This window comes from Perca fluviatilis, chromosome 5 (genome assembly GCF_010015445.1).
Source record: "Perca fluviatilis chromosome 5, GENO_Pfluv_1.0, whole genome shotgun sequence".
In the NCBI taxonomy this organism is placed as follows: domain Eukaryota; kingdom Metazoa; phylum Chordata; class Actinopteri; order Perciformes; family Percidae; genus Perca; species Perca fluviatilis.
Genome location: NC_053116.1, coordinates 21606311 through 21627339, shown reverse-complemented (window position 1 = coordinate 21627339; position 21029 = coordinate 21606311). Strand labels below are relative to the sequence as shown.

Here is a 21029-nt window from a genome sequence, read left to right as displayed (position 1 = left end):
GCACAAAATGGCCGTCACATCTTACCACAGCAGAAAAATTGTCAAAATAAAAAGCAAAACACTTTGCCACAAACAAACAATCTTTAACAAACTTCCAATGGCACCTCTTCAGGATAGAGAAACACATGTCTAGGGTTGAAAACAGCATCTGATTGCATCCATTTTTATCAACTACAGTGCAAAAAAAACGATGAGGACTCTGATTGCCTTTGTGATGAACAGGATGCTAATGTATCTTCTAAAGTATTTTTACTGCATGTTTAGTAGAAAATAGGCAATACTGTAACAAGACAGAACAGAACAGAGATTCAAAAGCCTAAACAGCATCAGTCTTATTTTCTCCCATAGGCCTCAGCGCCAACCATCGTCCCCAAGAGAAGATTAAAGGGGACAAAAAGCTTTTGACAAGGAGGGAGCAGAAAAACACTGGAGCTCTTTGAAAATCACTGAAGGAAAAAAAAGAATCTGTTTTGGTTTAGCGACACCAGAGCTCACAGTTTCACATACTCAATGTGGTCTAATACAAATAGACTTTCAATGCATGTCTTAAAGAAACAGTCTTCAAATTAACATTTAGATGGAAGTGACACTTCAGACCTTACGAGTCAGAGATCAGGGAGGAGTGGGTGGAATAAAAAAACTGCATCCATCAAAGTCATTTTGCATGCCCCAAGGAGAAGTACAAAGTGGACTCTGAGTTAAATTCCCCTATTAACTCAATTATTGACAGGTGCATCTTATGATCTACCGTGGAGAGGCCTAGAATCGTCTAGATCTGCTTATTTTAGTCTTCATGTCGCCACAAGCAAGAGCGAGCAAGAATGGCCGCTGAGTGTGTGACTGTTTTCCTGTTACTGTGTTTACACATGCAGAATCCCCTTTGGACTTATTGGCCAGAGATTGCAAGCTGTGCATCCAAACCCCAGCCTGTAGACAAATATAGCTAAATCTGCACCCTGTAATTTCTCACACATCATTGCAATCTCACTCTATCTTCTCACTCTCGCACACTCTTCTTTTCTGTCTCCCTTTGGCCGTTTGTTCTTTCATAACATTTCTCCCACATAAGGGCTGTCACGTCACTGTCCCCTCTCAACTTCAGGTTCGAACTTACTTTATCTTCTCCCTCTCAGGCCATGAAAGCCTGCACAAATGGATGATTAGCAGCTCCATTAGAAAGGAGAGGAATAACAGTGCGACTGTACCCTTGGCTCTATGTGCTGCTCTCCTCCAACTGGACACACAACTACACATAAGAATGGATCTGTATCTGAATCTGTATTCTCATGTACTTACATAAACCTCCAAACAAACTGAATTGCCAGACTGTGTTTTCTGTCCGGCACTGCCAATTCTTTTGCGGCCTTCTACAGTTATAGCCATGTTGGAGTTGATTATATAATGTGAGATAACAAAACACACAACATGATGAGTCCACAAAGACACACACACACACAAACACACACACACATACACACACACACACACACACACACACACACACACACACACACACACACACACACACACAAACTGAAAATATATTCTTCTGTCTCAGTCTGAATCATTTAAAAATATTTTACCTCTCTATGTGTCTATTCATGTGTTCTATCATGACAAGGTTATCTCAATCTATTCAGCCTGTTAATTCAATAAACAAGTACAGAAAAGCAGATCATTGGGCAAAATGATTACAATGAAACTGTTAGCTAGGGGACCAGAGGAAATTTTATATGATGCTGACATTCAGACAGCCTGCTCTTTACACACATGCAGATACATGTTTAAGCTACATCTGAATAGGAGAATGATGAAGCCAGACAACGTTACATAATGAGCTTTTTGCAAAATTTAACCATTGCAAAGAAAGATTTTAATGTTTTTAAGTAACCAACTGACTGCTTGTCTCACTGATGGAGTATTAGACCACAAGACAAATTCTGCCTGCATAGAGACACACTCCTTCATACGCATATTGAATGATGTTAGCATGAGGCTGAGCTGTGTCTTTTTTATTTTTGTCTTCTCTTATACTGGCTAACCTATAGCTACCATTGGCTACCTGCTGTGAGTAATAAGCCAACTGTGAACGTCCTGCTGACCTGTCAGCACCTACACCGCTGTCTGCAGCTCTGAGGGGAGCCCATACTAAGTGAGAGTTTTCTTTGTGACGTGTGCTGGTAAAAAACGACATCCAAATGCAATACAGCAGAGGGTGCATGTCATATTGTTCAGCAGTACGCAGGGCATGTGGCTACCTGTGATATATTGCAGGACGTCCATCTAGCCCTGCAGCACATCTGCCCCAATATCCATCTGCCTTTCAGTTGGATGAGAAGCTTCCCCTGCCATTGCATGTTGTGGATAAACAGCCCCTGGCACTCTTTCCCTGTGCTCTCTGCTGGCTCAAAAACAGGGTCGCTTTGATTACCAAGGGGGATAAAAGAACACTCATCAATAATTAAAAAATGCAATTAATGACTTCCCCACCTCTGTCAGATCTCCCACCCCGAACTCCTGTGCTGCTGCAATCCCCACAATACCGGAACAGGACAAATATGGAAATGGGAAGTCATAACTAAAACATAGCAGTGTTAACCTTTTGTAAAATGCACTATTTAGATTCTTGCCTGACGCTTTGTTGTCATAACCTCTTCTATCAGCCCTCAGTCTCCAGAGACCACAGCCATTGATACCTTTTACAGCTATGATCTCAAACTTTGCTTTGCTGAAATATTCATGCTTCGTTGCATTCTGAATGTGTTCCCAAACACCAACACAAATTGCAAGAAAAATGATAGGTTTGGAATGAGCATTAAATTGGAGTTGTTTTCAGCGGCTAATTATAAAAATACCTTTTTCATGATACACATAAATATCTTTTCAGGATTTATATGAATATGAAATGTTATTCTCCTAACCTATGTTTATTTTATAGGAAATGATACAGTGTCTACAACGCCAGAGCAACTAAATCATGCAGTGCTGCTTGGAGGTAAATGTATAAAAACAAAAATGTCACACAGTCAGTGCTTATACAAGACAGACATTTCATCTCACCACCTGTCAGAGCCGTTTAAGAGAGAATTTAGCAGCCATGAAAAGAATTCTAAGTGACCCTCTGTTACTTGTGTCAATGCTGGCATGATGATGATGTGTCTTTCCAGATCAACACGGTGGGATTTTAGTTATGACAACTCAGCCTGTCTGTCTGTACTGATAATATTCGCTTCTTGATGTGTGTTCTTGGCTCATATTGAAGTGTTTAAAAATACACCACATATTAAGTTGTGCTCTTGAGCATTGTCAAACTATATATTTCAAGTAGTATTTCAATTCATATAGTATGGTGTGAAATGAACCTGTCATTCCAACTAACCAAAACCCACCCAGATGGATGGACAAAAATGTTTGTTTTCATTTCACATTTTCTGTATGAATAGGTATTGGGCAGTCAATTACAAACACACAGCTGTGTAGCCTATCTAGTCACATATATCATCATCTTCTCTAGTGACATGCAGAGGCAGCTGTTGTCTATATAATGACTTCCTAAAAAGATTAGTGTCTTGACAGTGATGTCCACTGTTCGCTCCTAGAGGAGCATTTGATGATGGTGGCAAAGAGGTGGATAAATGAGACTGCTGCACTTTAAACATACAAGTTCAGTTTTATCTCCAACAATATGATCAGCTGCAATTAAACTGTGTTATGTTTATTTGTTCTCTTCTTACACAGTATGTTCATGGATGGGCTTCAGTTCACAAATCGTTGTCCTTGTGACGTTGCCTACACGTTATGTGTGCGTGCGTGTTTGATGGGGAGGCAACAGCTCTCAACAGCATCATGACCATCAATGAATATTCTACGTAGCCTTCAGCACAACGTAATAGAATATCCTCCTACGCTCCAGTTGCTGATTGGCGTTACGCAGGTATCCAGCTATTATTTATTAGCCCAAAGCTTGGACGTCTCATTTATCCTGACCGGATCTCACTGCAGGATCTATCTGTTCCAACTTTACTCTGCACCAGTGCGCACGCAGCTGACTCTTTGAACAAACTATCTGCTCGACAGAAAACAGGTAAAGAAAAAAGATTTCTTTCAAATGTTTAAAGTCAAATGTTAACATATTTATTCTATTTTCAACAGTTGCCTTTTTCTGTCATGAAAAAGTGGAACTTTTGGGAAGGAAACAAAAGGGGACTGCGTGACATTACTGTCGTCATGGTTTTTTTTCTGTATTATATGGACATATCCAAGAGAAACCGCATTTACTATTTAGATTCATACCAAAAAAAAAAAACGTTTCATGAACTATATATTTGTAAAGCTGACAGCGCGCGCTTTTACGCACCAATTACGCAGCGGGGTATGCGCAACAAATAGTTCCTGATATTCACTTCACTTCACTTTATACTTTATTAGTCCCATCACTGGGAAATTTGTCTTGGACACCGTGCATAGTCTAGTCATGCAAAGCAACATGATCAAAGTACATAAAACACATGATCGAAAAACATAAAACACAATAATAGATCATTCACACAATACAGCATCCGTTAAAAACAAATAAGATAAAAAGCACAAGAAGCGATAGTTTTGCCTATAAGGAAACAACACGATAACTGTAATTTTTTTCGAACAGGCGGTGCTGAGAAAATGAGGAGAGGCTTGCTGCTGGTGACTCTGTTCCTTATCATGAAACTTCAATACAGTCAGTCCAGATGCGAGGAGCCCGGATCGCGCACATCAACTTCAGATGTAGGTTTCCTGGCGCGTAAGCTGATTTACAGACCATCTTTAAACAGAAAATGTTAAACTGAACTTTTTGCTTCTCATAATTGCAGCAGACCACAGGCTTGGACAACCTCAAGCGGAACATTCTGAAGAGGTATAGCGATTTGGATTATGACAGCTTTGTGGGACTGATGGGGAGAAGAAATGCTGGTGAGTCTCCCACTGATTACATTCATAAGTTTATAGTAATAATAATACTATTGTTAATGATAATAAAGTGAAAAGACATCAGAAATGGCAATATGTGTTGGCAATGGTGTCCCTTTCTGAGATTTGGTAATTTATGTATGATCATTTGATCTGGATTTTATTTTCTCATATGCTCACTTCTAATTTCACAAAGACGTTTTTTTCCTTTTAAATTTCCTTTTATTTTATCAGATGCAAACGCTGTACAGGCACCACAAAAAAGTAAGATCTTTGTGAGTTAGTAATAATATAAAATGTTTTCTTTCTTTAAATTATTTCATGAAACACAAAATTGAATGCTTCTCATTCTTCTTTTTTTAGGGGAAATGAATGACATTTTTGTTGGTCTTATGGGAAGGAGAAACTCAGAGCCTGGTGAGTGTGGCACTTCACAAGTGTCAAATATCCACAATAACCCTGTTGGCCTGTTTCAAGGTTTTCTCTGGTGTTGATCATGCAATGTCTGCCCTCACAGATAATGGTCCCTGGAGGAGAGAGTATCCAGAGAGGAAAGGCATTTTTCTCAACAAGTGCAGGCTGAGGTGAGTGCCTCTTCTTTTTCTCTCAGTAGATGGAACATTTAACATCTCCACTTGGAAAAATAAAGTTAACACTTAACCTGGCTAATAAAAAACAATATGGAACAGAGGTTTTGAAGATCAAACTTTAAAGTCAAAAGCACTGCTGACTCAACTTACTTTTTTTATATATTTCCTCTGTATGCTTTCCATTTTTCTAAAACGTAAACCTCTAGTTTACCTGATTTTTGTGGTGTATTAAATAATTTATTTTCAATCAATCAATCAATCAAAATTTATTTATATAGCACTTTACAAAAACCAGCAGGTATCCAAAGTGCTTAACATCAGAAACACATGTCATTTTGCACATTTTAAATGCATGAGGGTAGGAATAATACTTATATATGATGTGTTTTGTTGCAGGTTTCTTCAGGGGCTGTAGAAATTAGTTCTGAAGCAACTCTCTAACCTGGCAACAATGAAGAAGATCACAGAGAATACAACCAATGAACTGTCTGATGGAAACAACTAAATGGCGTGATTCACACTGTAGACCTGCCAGCTGGCTTATCAAAGTGACAATAAACTACATAGATTGCATTTGTTGTATCTGAAGACAAAACATGATTAGTAGTAACAGCCAATACATTCTATTCCTTTTATCATGTTATACCTTTTTCTTCAAAAGCTCAAAATAAAAATCATTTTGTATACATCATTTATTAATTCAAAATGTCAGTGCATTTTCCTGCAGCAGTTCTTAAGTGATTCTTCAAGCTTGTCTCCAGTGTAGAAAGTAATGTTCAATCACACCTGCTGCAATGTTTATTGTTGGGTTATATAAAATGACTGGACAAGAGGGATTTATTGGATTTTTTTTTTTATAAAACTGTTTATCAGAAGCTACAGTGTTCTCAGAAAGATGTAAAGCGGGTTTCAAGTACACACTTTTCAGAGCATCTTATATCACTTAGATAAAAAGAAAACATTTTAACAGCACAGTTGTTGCTTTTCCTACTGAAACACTGGCTGTAGATTAGTAGTCTGTTAACTTATCAAAGAGGGTTCAAAAGGAAATCAAAACTGAAAAATGCAAACACATTAAGGTAATGTTATTTTTGTAATTTTAAATGTTGCATGTTGTTTCAGAAAGCCAAAAAAACAAACATATTTTAAATTATTTAAATTTAACTTCAGAAAAGTAAAGCCAGAACATCAGATTTAATACCAGAAAAGATGCTAAATATTTTGAAGTTGTAACACATCAATGGCCTACACACACACACACACACACACACACACACACACACACACACACACACACACACACACACACACACACACACACACACACACACACACAACACACACACACACACACACACACACACACACACACACACACACACACACACACACACACACACACCTGCTGCTGCTGTATTATTGGCTCAGATCAGGTTGTAAAATACATCAAAATAATATTCTATGTGTCTCTTCCTGCATCACCCCAAGCACATAACTGTGACTGTGTAGCGTCATAAATACATAAATTAAAATGCTGATCATGTTGAACGTAATTAAACCAAAGGTTTATGTTGGTTAAAAATAGCCAAGCCATACGGAGCTGCCGCTACAAAAATCACATTCAAATTTTAATCACTCTCACCGTGGGCGTTTATAGTGACATACTGGCTGGAATTATACTGCGATCGGATCAAGGAAGACCTCTCTGAAGAAAATATTAGTTGACATACGGCGCAGGGAATCAGAGGTGCCTGCCTTGAGCGACTGTAGTCTTGTTCTCAGTGGCGTGAGAGATTAGATTGTCTTTTGTCCTTTTCTCTTGCTCTGTCCCTGATTTAGTTTGGTTTACACTAGCGAGGAAGGCTGACGTTGTGTGACTCCTTCCATCTGTCACCTCCTGAACCCCTTTAAGTCCCACAGTCCCGGTTGTCTGTGAGAGTGGGCCATGGCTCAGACCCAGACGTAAGGAGGGTCGGTAGCGTGGCCTGTAGCCGTACGCTCTCAGATGATAGGTGTAGTACTCCAGTGTGTACATCAGCTCTGCTTCTACATAATGGAAAGATACTGCCAGGTCAGAGCAGCACTGCGGACCCTGGGGAAGAATAACACACACAAATATACATGTTAGCAGCACAAAGTGTTGCACACTTACATCTAAAGATACCAAAAGTTAGAACAAAGATTTAAAAAACATATATTATATATAATACATATAACAGAACACACTTGAGATACTGTACATGTGGCATTTTAGCATTTATAATTATGAGATGTATAAACAAGCAAAACCAATTGTCAAAAAGTGTCAGTCTCTATCATCCATCAAACTGCAATCATATTTCACAGATTTTACTGTGACGTCCCTTTTCAGCACAAAAAAGAAAGTGATTACACAACGTTCTGTGAAAAGTCTGTAAAATACTCACTTTCTTCCAACAACTTTATCTAATAAATAAAGAGGAAAAAAAATGTACTTGTGATGTCAGGGATGTATTTAAGTACGAACATTTTGTATGCAAACAGGATTATGAGTAAATATGGTCTCCATTTTGTTAACTACTAACTGACAAATCAATCAATCTATCATTACAATCTGTTTAAAGGGGTGATAGAATGCAAAACCGATTTTACCATTACTATTGTCATAGTTGAATAACGACAGTTCGGTAGGTAAATAGGACATACATAGAAGCTCAAAATCCCATTGACACCCCTTTACTATGAAAATCTCATATTTTGAAACTGCTGCTGAAAACGGGCGAATCTCAACAAAGCTAGAAACTGACGTAAGCATCTCAGGACCTGTACCTTTGTCACGCCCATGGGTGTATTAAGAGAACGGTCACGCCCCAACATTTACATAGGCTACACAACTGACCTGAGATCAGGTAGTCTTCTAAATCTAGGTCAGGCAGATCTGCTATTCCATTACAAAATTCACTTCTGAAACTTTTTTATGCGAGAAATCAACCACGTAAAGCTCAAATATGGGCCGTTTTACGAAAATTGATGGCTAATTGCAAATTTTGTCCGACTCTGTGTCAGAGTTCCCTCCCCTCTTCCTGCTAAATGGCCGGCCGGTGAGTGACTGAGAGCGTGGTCAGCGAGCTTGTTACGCCCACAATCTCTTATTGCAGGTTCCAGTTAATCTAATGGATATGTGTGTTGAGTTATTTAAACAAACAATCGGGGCACTTAATGCCTCTTGTCCACGAGTCTCATTGATAGAGCCGTGGTGAGCTGGAGTCCATCTCCAAACATTCAACATGGTGTTGTCTCCCTCTTTGTTATGACCACCTGAGCCAGGTCATGACACATGGCAGAAGCATGACCATGTACAATATGTAGCCTAAGTTTGACTTGAGATAAAGTGCCCACGTTCATCTTGATGAAGGCTGCTACCTAGTGCTACAGTGTAACTAATTTTTGAATTTTTCTTTTTAGCACAGAGCTATAACCTATCAAGATTCGATTACAAACCAAATTGTTATTAGTGGGAACAAGTCTTGGTTTTGGTCTTTTTGTTTTTGATCACAATAAGAAGAATATAGAATATCACCAGCCTTATCGTTAACTGTCTTGACAGTTATGAAACCATACATTTCCATTTGTACAGTCTGATAAAAAAAAAAAAAACACTCGTTCTATGCAGGGGTCAGGTACGGCATTCGAATGTGCCAGATAATCACATTTATTTATTTAGTTATTATCTCTCTGATGAGTCATTTATAGCAACACCTACATATTGTTAAATTAATCAAAAGAAAAAAAAAACAGTAATATGCACACTACTCACTTTCAGTTAGAGAAAAAATCCCTACTGTACATTTCGAAATAAAAGAAGAATTATATCACTTGAAGTGCAGATGTACACTAATGACATTGGTACACCCCCTCAATATCATGTCTTTCTAACCCGACTTGCCCCTTTCTTTTTTTCTCTTTCTTTGTTTAAAGATTCTTTGTTTGGCATTTTAGGCCTTTATTTGTGACAGGACAGCTTTGACATGAAAGGGGAGAGATAATGGAAATGACATGCAGCAAAGGGCTGCAGGTCGGGAATCGAATCTACGGCCACTGCGTCAAGGACTGAGCCTCTGTATATGGGTGCACGCTCTACCATGTGAGCTACCCAGGCACCCCGACTTGCCCCCTTCTAATAAGGTTACAGTGATTCACTCCACAGGATGTCTCGCTTATCACAGAGCTATCTGTAAACTAACTTGTGCTTTAATGGTGCCATTTTAGGCACTTTTGGACAGCTTACAAAGTAGATATAGACAAGAAATATGGTGAGAGAGGGTGGTATGACATGCAGCAAAGATTATTGACTAGAATCAAATTGGGAATGTTGGGGTTATATGGTATGCGTAAGCATTTTAAGCACAGGTATGATTTGTATTTGTTTGCTTTTACCATCTCTACCAACTCATACTATAGCACCATTTCACAGCACTATATCACAAATAAAACATGAGTGGTGACTTGCCTCAACAATTGGGTAGTAGCAATAGCTCCAGTACCAGAAGCTCTTGGAGAACTTGCCAGTTAGATGGTGCTCTGGCACAAACGGGTGGAAAGTTTCACGATGCAAAGTATCTCTGGAGTCCCCTGCCAGAACGCCCATCTTCTCCAAACACTGCCCCAGCGCCAAGTCCTCTACAGGTGTGGTGTGTGAGCAAACTTTGGTCCGAAAACCTTCCACAAATCTCTTGAGGGCCTCTTTGCTTAGAACATAGCCTGCCCCTCCGCTCATGTAGCCTTGCTTGGTGTAAGGCTTGAAGCGTTTGCCGAAGTAGATGGGCTCTTCAGGGGTGTGGTTGGACAGAATCCAGCGCAGGTTGTCCACCACCACATATGTGTCATCATCTGCTTTTAAGAACCAATCGGCTTCACTTGCATGGTGCTCGTAGACGTAATGGAAGGCTCGAATGGTCTTCCAGTAGAGCTGGTCACGGCCCTCCTTGGTGCCCAGGCCCACAGTGGGGAAGTCTAGGTCCTCTTCAGAGCTCATGAACACCACCACATTGCAGTGGCGACTCCAGGTGGCCCTGACATGGCGGGCCCTACTCTGCAGGTTATACGGCCCCGTCATCACCCAACATAGAACACGTACCTTCTGGTACAACACATCTGCAACCCGACTGTCTTCATCTAGAGGGAAACGGCAAACAATACAACACATAACACAACACATGTTAACTGGTGTGCAGTGGAGCAATTGGATGTGTAGTTATATCAGGAATGCCCCACTACCCTGGCACTCCACACATGAGCATTACTTCTCCATATCTAATCAGTGTACTCCACATTCCTTCTGTGTTTTTTATTCTCCTTTCAATGCATATCTTCTTTGAGTAAGAACTAAGATAACCTTGGACAAAGTTCATGCAGTAGTTCCTACAAGTCTAAGGGCCCTGTCTTGCACTCAGCGCAATTGCCTTTGTACACTGACGCATGTATCATTCCTATTTAGCTCCCGGGGGCGGTTCAGCGAAAAGAGGAGGCGTATTCCGGCGCAAACGTTACCTGATGCTATTTTGCAGTTTCAGAAAACAATTCCGCCACTGACCAGGAAAAACCTGGTCTAAAGTCAGTGGCGCTAGTCTAAAGTCAGTAGCGTGTTATTCAGATGCTATTTTAGGGGCGCATGCTTGGCCATAATGTAGCGTGTGCACAACGCGCATACACTTCTCTCATCTAAACGGACGCGGCAGTTCCCATTTTTGCAAACCATACATAATTACAAAGCAAAATATTACTGAAAATGTGCTTCAGGTGTTTGGATAGATCAGGAGAAACTTTACAGTACAGTCCTCAAAAAGTCGCAGCATTATTTGTGGCTTGTTGTGTTTTACACATTTCCATGAATCATGGATGTGTTGATAACATAAATGAGGAAATATTAGAGGAATTAAGGAGACATGATGTTGAACTACGGTGGGATTGGACACTCGGGTGGAATCTGGTCGGGGGTGGCAACGCGATCGCGCTGGGGGCCGGCGGGTAGGACGGAGATGGAGTGGGGGGGAGAGGAGGGCCACAGGTGCAGGTGGGTGCGTGGCTGCCCCCATGGCTGCAGCAATCCTCTCCAGACTTGAGGAGATGCACCCGAGAGGCCGCAGCAACATTGCCATCCGGCCAAGACGGGCATTTATTACTTTGCGCATCTCGGACAGCTCCCACTGGCGTGCACCAGGCAAATCCGCTGTCAAAATAGCAATCCGCCATCGAACAAGCGCGCCTGCTCTTAAAGGGAATGTGAGATGGCTGTGATTGGTTATTTTCATGTTACGCCGAAACCACACCTAGCTACTTCAGACCAACCCATTTAAGATTTGCGTTGGGCGCAAGAGTCATTTATCCCGCCGGTATAATAGCAACAGCGCCTGAGATCTGCCCACAAAGCTAGGCCTACGTTTGCGTTTCAGATCGTTAAAATAGGGCCCTAAATGTCTCAGATAAGAAAGTCATCGAAGACAGTTAAATCTTAAGTTAAAGAGTAAGGGTGGACAGTATCAGTCAGTTTTAATATTATACACCCTATTTGCTCTGTCAGTGTCTATCAGGGTCTTTAATTGTGCCATAATCTATCTATCTATCTATCTATCTATCTATCTATCTATCTATCTATCTATCTATCTATCTATCTATCTATCTATGAAATGGCTATATATAGAATGTATTTGTATATATATATATATATATATAAAAACTAAATAAACTCTCACATGAAATTATTTTTTCTGTAGTATAAAAGGACCAGTGCAAAAGAGGATAAAGCACAGGGCCGATTCTAGGATCTGACCTTTGGGCAGGGCTGGACTGGGACAAAAATTGGCCTTGGCATTTTTGGCCCACGCGCGCCCACCCACCCGTGATTGGTCAGACACATTCCCTGCAGACAGTCCTCTTAAAATATGCGTGCATTCTATGATATAAGTTACCTAGTGTTCTGCGTTCGTGTGATCGTTTTGGATCCTTCAAGAGGGGTCTCAAGACTTATCTGTTGCTCTTACATTTAAATAATGATTTCATTCTTAGAGTTATGATTTGTATATTTATGGTATTTTTATTATTGATATTTTATATTGTATTGACATTATTGTTATTATTACTATTTTGCTTAATATTGGCTTAGTAACTTTAAAAACAGTTTACTGTTAATTTTAACTATTGTAAGATTCATATTTTGTCGCTTTGGACACAAGTGTCTGCTAAATGCAATAACCATAACTATAACCCTTCCCAAAAGCTACAATAAAGCTGAGAGTAGTATATGCCCTGAAAAGAGCACCAATACAAGAGAAGCTAATTAAGCCATTCAAGGAACACTGATGCCTGATTTTATAGATCACACAGACCTTTCAGCTACCCAACAGGCTAACCGCTAGCATTTTCAATGTAGCTTAAGCGCTAACTTTAATGTTACAGCCAAACGGATTGTTATCGTTATGACGCGTGGACACACACACACACACACACACACACACACACACACACACACACACACACACACACACACACACACACACACACACACACACACACACACACACACACACACACACACACACACACACACACACACACACACACACACACACACACACACACACACACACACACACACACACACACACACACACACACACACCTTGTCCTCACTCGCTCCCATGGCCCTGACACGGTTACTCTCCTCCTCCTCGGCTTCTGGTAATGCTGATGTTGAAGCAGCTACTACAGCCCCAACGTCCGAAAATTTGGCACATTTTGAGGAATCCGCCTGTAGATTCTTAATCTTTTTCTCCTGTAATTTCTCTGCACCTCCCCTTGCGGTTGCGCTCTCGTTTGTCCATTTTAACATGAATGCTAAACTTCCAGCATAACTATTACAGCTCGTGTCTCAGGGCCGGGAGGCGTGGCCATAGTGGGATCGTAAATTTGCGCCCGGGGTTCCTTGATTTGATTGGGTCAAGCCAGTGCCAAAAGAAAATTAACCAATGGGCCGCTGTGAGTTCTTTATGGGCGGCCCGGCCAAAAAAATAAAAAGGCCTATTTATATCGGCGATTCGGCCCAAAGTGTCTCGCCCAACGGAAAATGCCCGGTATGCCAGATGGCCAGTCCAGCCCTGCCTTTGGGGGTGCTCAGCCCCTAATGAGCAGTTGATAGCAGTTAAGCTAGGAGGGTCTGTTTTTTTTTTAAACCCTTAAATCATGACTTCTGGTGAGTTTTGGGGAAAGTAATAGACAGATTGAGACATACAAGTATGACAAACTATCAACTGATTCAAGGCATCTGCTGTGAAAAAAGATGGCAACTACAAAGCATGATTATTGCAGCACATACTTTGAACTGGTAAAATAAGCCTTAACATATTTTTAGACAGGATTATTCATGTTTTTTTTGCTGTTAATTTTCAACTTTTTCATTTACATCATTGATAGAAACTGATATGGTTATACAGCTAAATGATGAATAATCTAATGTAATAATGCCTCTGAACCAGATGGGGAAAATCTCTTTATCTTAAGAGCATGGGCCTGATAATAAAAGCATTTACTCTAATACAACTACATTATATGATAAGTAAGACATCAATAAATCTGAAAAGACCAACTTTAATGATGAGCCACAAAACAATATTATGCAATACAGGAAATAAATCAGAGGCCACTGAATAATATGTATCATATGTATATATCAATGGAAGTCAAATATCACAATAAGCAATAAACGAATAATGAATGAATACAACCTAAATTCAGTTGTATAATAAAAATACAACACCTATTCATTCTGAAATCCAATGTTACTAAAACCTTCTGGCTTAAAGTGCATGCTCATTTTCAGGTTCATAATTGTATTTAGAAGTTGAACCAGAATAGGTTTACATGGTTTAATTTTCAGAACAAAACTTATTTTTGTTGTACTGCACATTGCTGCAGCTCCTCTTTTCACCCTGCGTGTTGAGCTCTCAATTTTAGCTACAGAGTGAGACATCTCACTTCTATTCCATCTTTGTTGGGAGTCGCACATGCGCAGTACCTAGGTAAGGACAGTCAGAAGTATGAGGGCGTGCCACGCTAGCAGCTAGGCGAGCATTATAACGTGTGTTACAAAGTGACGTGAACATATCAGCATCCAGTAAGTTGTACACACTGAGCATGTCTTCAACAGCACAAGCTTCTCTCTTGCACCTCAGATAGTTTTCGGCAACTATCACTTCCTCTGACTTAAGGTCAATATGGTAGTGAAGTGCCAGTGCTGACAAATGTCAGGCTGCATGCCTGAATTCCATTCAGCAATTCTCCATTGACATCAGAAAATCTCCATTCGCTTTGTCTTACGCCTTTCTCAGGAGATGGCAATGCTATCTGGTTTGTCTCACACAAGTCCATAACTCTGGCGTTGAGATCTGCAGCAGTGCCATCACTGCGCTTCTCCTTAAGGGAGTCAGTCACTGCATTTTTATGTCACTGCTTGGGCAAGATCAATGGTTTCCTTCTGCAGGTACCTATGTAAACATGCTGTTACAGACAGCAGATCTTGGAAAACAAACACTGAGGAGATTTTGCTGAGTTTTGCCTTCAATCCTACAGACATAGGTGTGTCGATGGTAGAGAGAAACTGAACAATGGCAGGGAAGTTGTTCAGTATGGCATTCACTGAACGAAACTGGCATGCCCAATGTGTGTTGGACAACTCGACAAGTTCAGAGAGTTGCGATCCTAATTTTCTTTGAGTAGGCTATCTAAAAACTGTGAATCACATAAAAAAAAAAAGTGATTCACAAGCGAAGCACTAAAGAAAGAACAGACACTTTCCAGTATGCCATGGCCTCAGAAACCGCTTTGCATGTGTAACATAAGACCAGATTCAACTCATGAGCATAGCAATGCACATATATTGCTTCAGGGTGCTTCTTTTGAAAATGGGCTTGCACACCCCCTACTGCCCCACTCATGACAGCTGCCCCATCGTAGGTCTGTGCCACACCTATCAAGTCTTCAACACCTTTTGCCCTAACTGCCCCTCAATTGCATTAGTTATTGATGCAGCATCAAAATTGACCATCTCTGTAAGGGCCAGGAATCTTTCCCTCACAGTACCCTCTGAAACAGACCTCACACAGAGTGCCAGCTGTTGTTTTTCCATCCCTGGCCTCATCAGCCATAATGGCATACATCTTTGACTCCCTCATCTCACTTACAATAGCTGCTGTTACCTCCAGTGAGCAGCACTCTATCATTTCATTCTGACTTGTAGATGAGAGGTAGGTGCTGTTTGCTGGAGGGGTATATGTTTGCAAGAAAGGTTCAAACTCTTTCTTTTCAAATTGCCTTTGTTGTTGCTTTCAAGCAATTCATTGTGACCTCTAAATGGGACACTCTGTTTCCCCAGCATACAGATCACTGCCACAACACGTTTCAAGTACTCCCTTCGTTCACTTATGTCAGAGGAACTTGCATTCTCTATTTGCTCCACAACATTGCCCTTTGACAGACAGGCCTTATAGCTCTGCCAGCAAACTACACTGTCTTTGTGCGATTGTGCAGTTTCATGCTTTTGAAACAAGCCCAGTGCCTTTCTCCAATTCTTTACACCACCACTCACAAATACTTCCGGTTTTAAATTTTTGCCAAACATCCTACAAGCAAAGCAGAATGCAGCATTCCTCCTAGAGGAGTATTCCAGCCATTTAAAACTGTTAAACCAGAAAGGCTCTCATTTGTAAGCCAAACTGATCCTGTGGGTACTCAGAGAGATTTATCTGTTTAGGACCAGTGTCCTTGTCCCCTAAATCAAAAGACATATCAGCAGACAATGACACTTCGGCTTGCTGGCTCTCATGCTGCTCTATCTCTGCTTCTTCTTCCTCAATGGTCTGCTCCCTCTCCCTCTCAGCTTCCATATACCTTTCACGTTCTTCTCGCTCTCCTTGTATAGTACAATAGGCAAGAAAAAAAAAAACTTAAAGAGGGAAGAAAACTAGTCCTCCATGAAATGCATGTAAATATAATGTGAATGGAGTATTTTATTATTGAGTTAAACAGTTAAGTGTTTTTGCCCGTACAATATGTCAACTTTCTCACCTGGTTCTTCCAGGTCCCTCTCTTTGTCCTCTCTCTCTCCATCCTGCTCTCTCTCTCCATCCTCCTCTCACCTTGTTCATCTTGCTCTCTATGCCCTTCTCCCTCTCTATTCGCCTCACTCATTTGTGCTGTCAACCAGAAGGCAAATGTAATCAACTAATCAATAGAGAATGTATCATGTAGGCTACCAAAGGTTATAAATTCACCTGTTTATAACATATGTGAATATGGGGTTGCTGTTCAGTGCAGTGGGATAATGTTAAAGGCTTATCTTATACTTTCTCACCTGAAATTGGCTGTTTTCTTTAAAAAAAGAAATGTATATCCATCTATGAGGAAACAGACTGTGGGTCAGGGTTTGTTGTTCCAGCGTTTCAGTTCTGATATGAATGAGTCTGATGATCCGTCAGGTCGAATTATTTATTTTTCATTGACATCGACAGTTAAAAATAGGAAAGTGTCTGTAGGGAGGTAACAGCAGCATAGGCGGCGGCGCTAGGCTATTTTTAGCAGTGCTCAAGCCGTTACGGCAGGCTATTAAATTGCCATCATTGTGATCAGGGAATCACAGATTGGTTCCACAAATACTACACCTGTAGCCTACTTCAACTTGTTCATTCGATTAGATTTAATTTTCACTCCATTAGCCATACCTTTTCAGTGGTTGAAGGTAGCCATACTCTGACGACGGTTCCCCAAAGTTATCTGCGTAGACTGAACAGTTGACTGAGGTGCCCACCAATCAGAGGCATAGCCTACTCATTCAGGGAATCGCAGATAGGCTGTTGACTTTAGGCTACAACTGAGCTGAGCCTGTCGTCATTTATGCTATTCCATTGCTAAAATCAGGTTTGCAAAAGCACTAAACAATTTCACAACATCACAATGATAAGGACTTTATTTTTTCAGGGGTGCTGAGATGATATTTAGGGGTGCTTCACCACCCCTAAAAATAGCCTAGCGCCGCCTATGGTAAAGTACCTGCATGGTGAGGATGGAGCAGGTTGATAAGAGCAGCTCCCTCCTTCCTCCAGCTGATTGGTCTCTCCGACACCGCTGTGGCTCTTTCCTGAGCCTCTGACAGCACGGGGTAGCTCCTCTCAAACCACACCTGGTGCAGGAAGAAGTAGATGCTGCAGGCCCCCACCAAGAAGCCCAGGGAGAAGGCCCATCTGGAGCTGGAGCCCTTCATGGTGAGACCGTCCCCAGCACCGTAATGTCCCATTTACAGCATGTCTACATGGGAACACAACACATCAGGATTGATTTGATGGACTGACAAACCTGACATGTGTCTCTTCAAGTAACTTCAATATTATTTTGCAAATCATTGTGTCAGAAAAGGCAATACACTTGAATGGTATTTGCAACGCAAGACAGGTTTGTGATGTGTGCATTAAATATAAAAAGATATGATGTGGTTTGAGTACACTCTGATAGCTTTATATCATTTTTGATGCCCTTTTCAGACCCAGACTACAACACATTTTAAGTATTGCCCCCTGGAGCCTAATCTCCCCCTCTCACATTCACAGGGATGTTGCCTTAAAACAAAATTTAAAAAGGTGTGTGTTATTGCAATACATTTGGACAGGAACATTTTAAACCACAGACAACTGTCTGTCTAAGCTGGAAAAGCATCTCACTTGAGAGTTATTAGAGTCTGTACACAGACACTGAACTATAGACTGACTGTGAACGTGTAGAATTTTTGTTTCCAATCTAAATTATTTTAACTTGAGTGTAGAACCTACAGAAATCTGAAACCGGCTCCAGTATTACGGTGCTGTCACAGTGATTTGTCCCCCTTATAATTATCATATTTAAGGCAGACTGATTTAAGTAGATACATTTAAAATAAGCTATAATATAAGTGTCAGTAGTCATTTTGGCATAAGGACTTGAAAAGTCCTTTGTGAACATGGACTTTACACAGGGTAGATTCCATGTCCCTTATTTGGAAGCTGTGCAGCTGACAAATTCATGTGACACATCAGAGGAAAGGACGTCCCTCTAAAACACATTTGCTCGTTTTCTCTCCCCTCCCATGACTTGATGCTTCCTCGGTGGTAGGAACTACTGACCGTCGGCTTGGTGTGTCAGGGCCTTTAGACGCAAGTAAGAGAGGCAAGTGGAGGAGTCGGGAATGCAATTTAAGTGTCATGAAATGCAGCTACAGTGTCAGTGTGTCACTGCCACATGTTATCTGTTGTCTCACGGATGAGGTCAAAGACCCCAAACCTGATAAAGATGTTAACGATTAGCATGTGAAGAGTTGTTTTGGGCAAATATTTTACTCTCCACATATCATGTTTCTTTCATTATCCTGATGATAGATAAAAGAGGGGACGATTCAGTCCCCCTAATTGAGACATTACAATTCCATGGTCCTCACCAGGTCTGAAGCCCTGGAAGTTTTGACTTTAGCCCCGGATGTAATTTTAGTTTAAGTACGCAATAATATTGCTACATTTTGTTTGAAGGTTACTTCCCCAAAAAAAGACGCAAAAGAGGAGGTAACATTTGTACATTATGCCTACATGTGTGCTGAATCAGTCAGCAGAGATAATGAGAAAAGTTGATCTACAGGAGAATGAATAGTAAGAGCCTTACTGCATTATATACAATTATAGTTATATATTTTTAATTGTCACCTATGTTTCCCAGCATAGCCGAAAAGGTAGAAATAGGTGCATAAAATTCACCAGAATGCAGGAAATTAAGTGTTTTTCCCACAAATGGAAACTAAACATTTGCCTTTGGGTTGCCGGGCCAGCTAAGCCAACTGTTTGTGCCATCTAACTAACATCCACAAACTGGGCTGCTGAAATTAACATATTAACAAACTGGGCAAGCCAAAAGGCGTTTTTGTAATCTGCTCTGTGTGCATTGTTCAGTTTATTTAATGGGTCCGGGCTAAGCCCTGAACCTCATCAAGTCCTAGAAACGCCACTGGTTTATATATACCAAACACACATGACTGCTGCGACAGTGAATTAGAGGCATGTGGAATCCAGATGTTTGACTATAAATCTGCTGAAATGTTGTCATCATTATACAGCAGCTGTGTGTATATTTCCAGTAAGCACACTTATGTCTAAGATCTACACCCGTGTGTGTGTGTTATTTACCTTTGCTGGGACATCAGCGATTTGTGGGCACGATCTGCTTGCAACCCCTAAAGCAGCGAAATATTTCCTGTTTCTGAAAAAAAGGCACCAGCCTGATACACCTGTCAGTCATATAGTCGCATGCTGGTCACATTCATCTGATGTATTGTTTTTGATTCAAGTCGTCCCTGTTTTGCATCGCCAAATGAGATGATTAGAGAGGAAAGCCACTGCGCAGATTTACATTCTTCTGAAAATACAGCCTCTCATTGGCTGGCTGCCGGTGACGTGTTGAGGAAGCCGCATTTCAAGTCCAGAAATGCATTAATGGCAATTAACTTTTACTAATTTTTACTACATGTAGCCTATCTATTATTGTTGTATATATATTTAAGATGCTGAGATACAGAGCGAAACAACTTTATTTTTAATAGTAATAAAGCTGTTGATTTGTTAATCTTGTCCACTAGGTGTCACCCTAGTTTTATGGTTCACCCTAACAAAGCCTACCAAATTAATGCAACCTATACACTTACACATCCACACTCACTCCTACAGTTATATAGACTTTACATGCATGCACATCAGGAGGCGTAAGGCAATCATAGACTGCAGACTTAATTTGTAGCATCTGCTCTGTCTGAGCTGCTGTAAGGCACTAAGCAAACACAACGCATCAATCAGCCAAGTATGTACTCAAGGTGTACACACACAAGGGATTTAACTCAGGTTTTAACTTACTACAAAGCACAGATTTACAATTTACAGGCAGATAGAAATAGACTTGAGATAAAACAATAAAGGTGAACAAACATAGGTAAATATAAACATTGAACTATTATGTAATGCATGGGACGCTTCAGCCAGGTAACTGGCTGAAAGAAATGATAATGGAAAAGGTAGCTATCTTATATTGTGAAAGGTAAATATGGGAGTTTCGAGGAGGTCAGGAACCCTTTTTTATTCTTTCTTGAACATGGGGGAAAAGACGTACCAATGGCTGATTAAGAAGTTGTGTCAAACATAAGATGTGACGAGAAGCTTTCACTTATCTTTTTAATTAATTATTTTTTTTTAATTTTAATTTTGTACTATTCTTGGTGTCTGTCATTTGCATCTGTTTTTCTTAGATGCTGAACGTGCTTTGTATGTGTGTGTAAAAAAGTTTTGATATGTTAAAAAATCAATAAAAAAATATTGAAGAAAAAAAAAGGGAGTTTGACAGTTGAGTCCGATGTGTCATGGGATAATAAACAATTGTTATATGCTGCCAATGCAAATCACT

The 21029-nt window shown here is 40.5% G+C and overlaps 2 protein-coding genes across 2 annotated transcripts; one reads left to right on the top strand and one right to left on the bottom strand.

Moving 5' to 3' along the window:
* Positions 1-3877: 3877 nt before the first annotated feature.
* Positions 3878-6369, top strand: tac3a (tachykinin precursor 3a). The gene is made up of 7 exons (XM_039801614.1): positions 3878-4084; positions 4649-4764; positions 4851-4950; positions 5182-5211; positions 5311-5364; positions 5465-5531; positions 5934-6369. The coding sequence occupies exons 2-7, from the start codon at positions 4663-4665 to the stop codon at positions 5950-5952; spliced, it is 372 nt and encodes a 123-aa protein (XP_039657548.1). The 5' UTR covers positions 3878-4084; positions 4649-4662; the 3' UTR covers positions 5953-6369.
* Positions 6370-7138: 769 nt separating this feature from the next.
* On the bottom strand, positions 7139-20001 carry c1galt1a (core 1 synthase, glycoprotein-N-acetylgalactosamine 3-beta-galactosyltransferase, 1a). The gene is made up of 4 exons (XM_039801613.1): positions 19766-20001; positions 17616-17870; positions 10027-10691; positions 7139-7629 (listed from the first exon to the last, which is right to left on the bottom strand). Exons 2-4 carry the CDS (start codon positions 17857-17859, stop codon positions 7279-7281), a joined length of 1260 nt encoding a protein of 419 aa, XP_039657547.1. The 5' UTR covers positions 17860-17870; positions 19766-20001; the 3' UTR covers positions 7139-7278.
* Positions 20002-21029: the final 1028 nt, after the last annotated feature.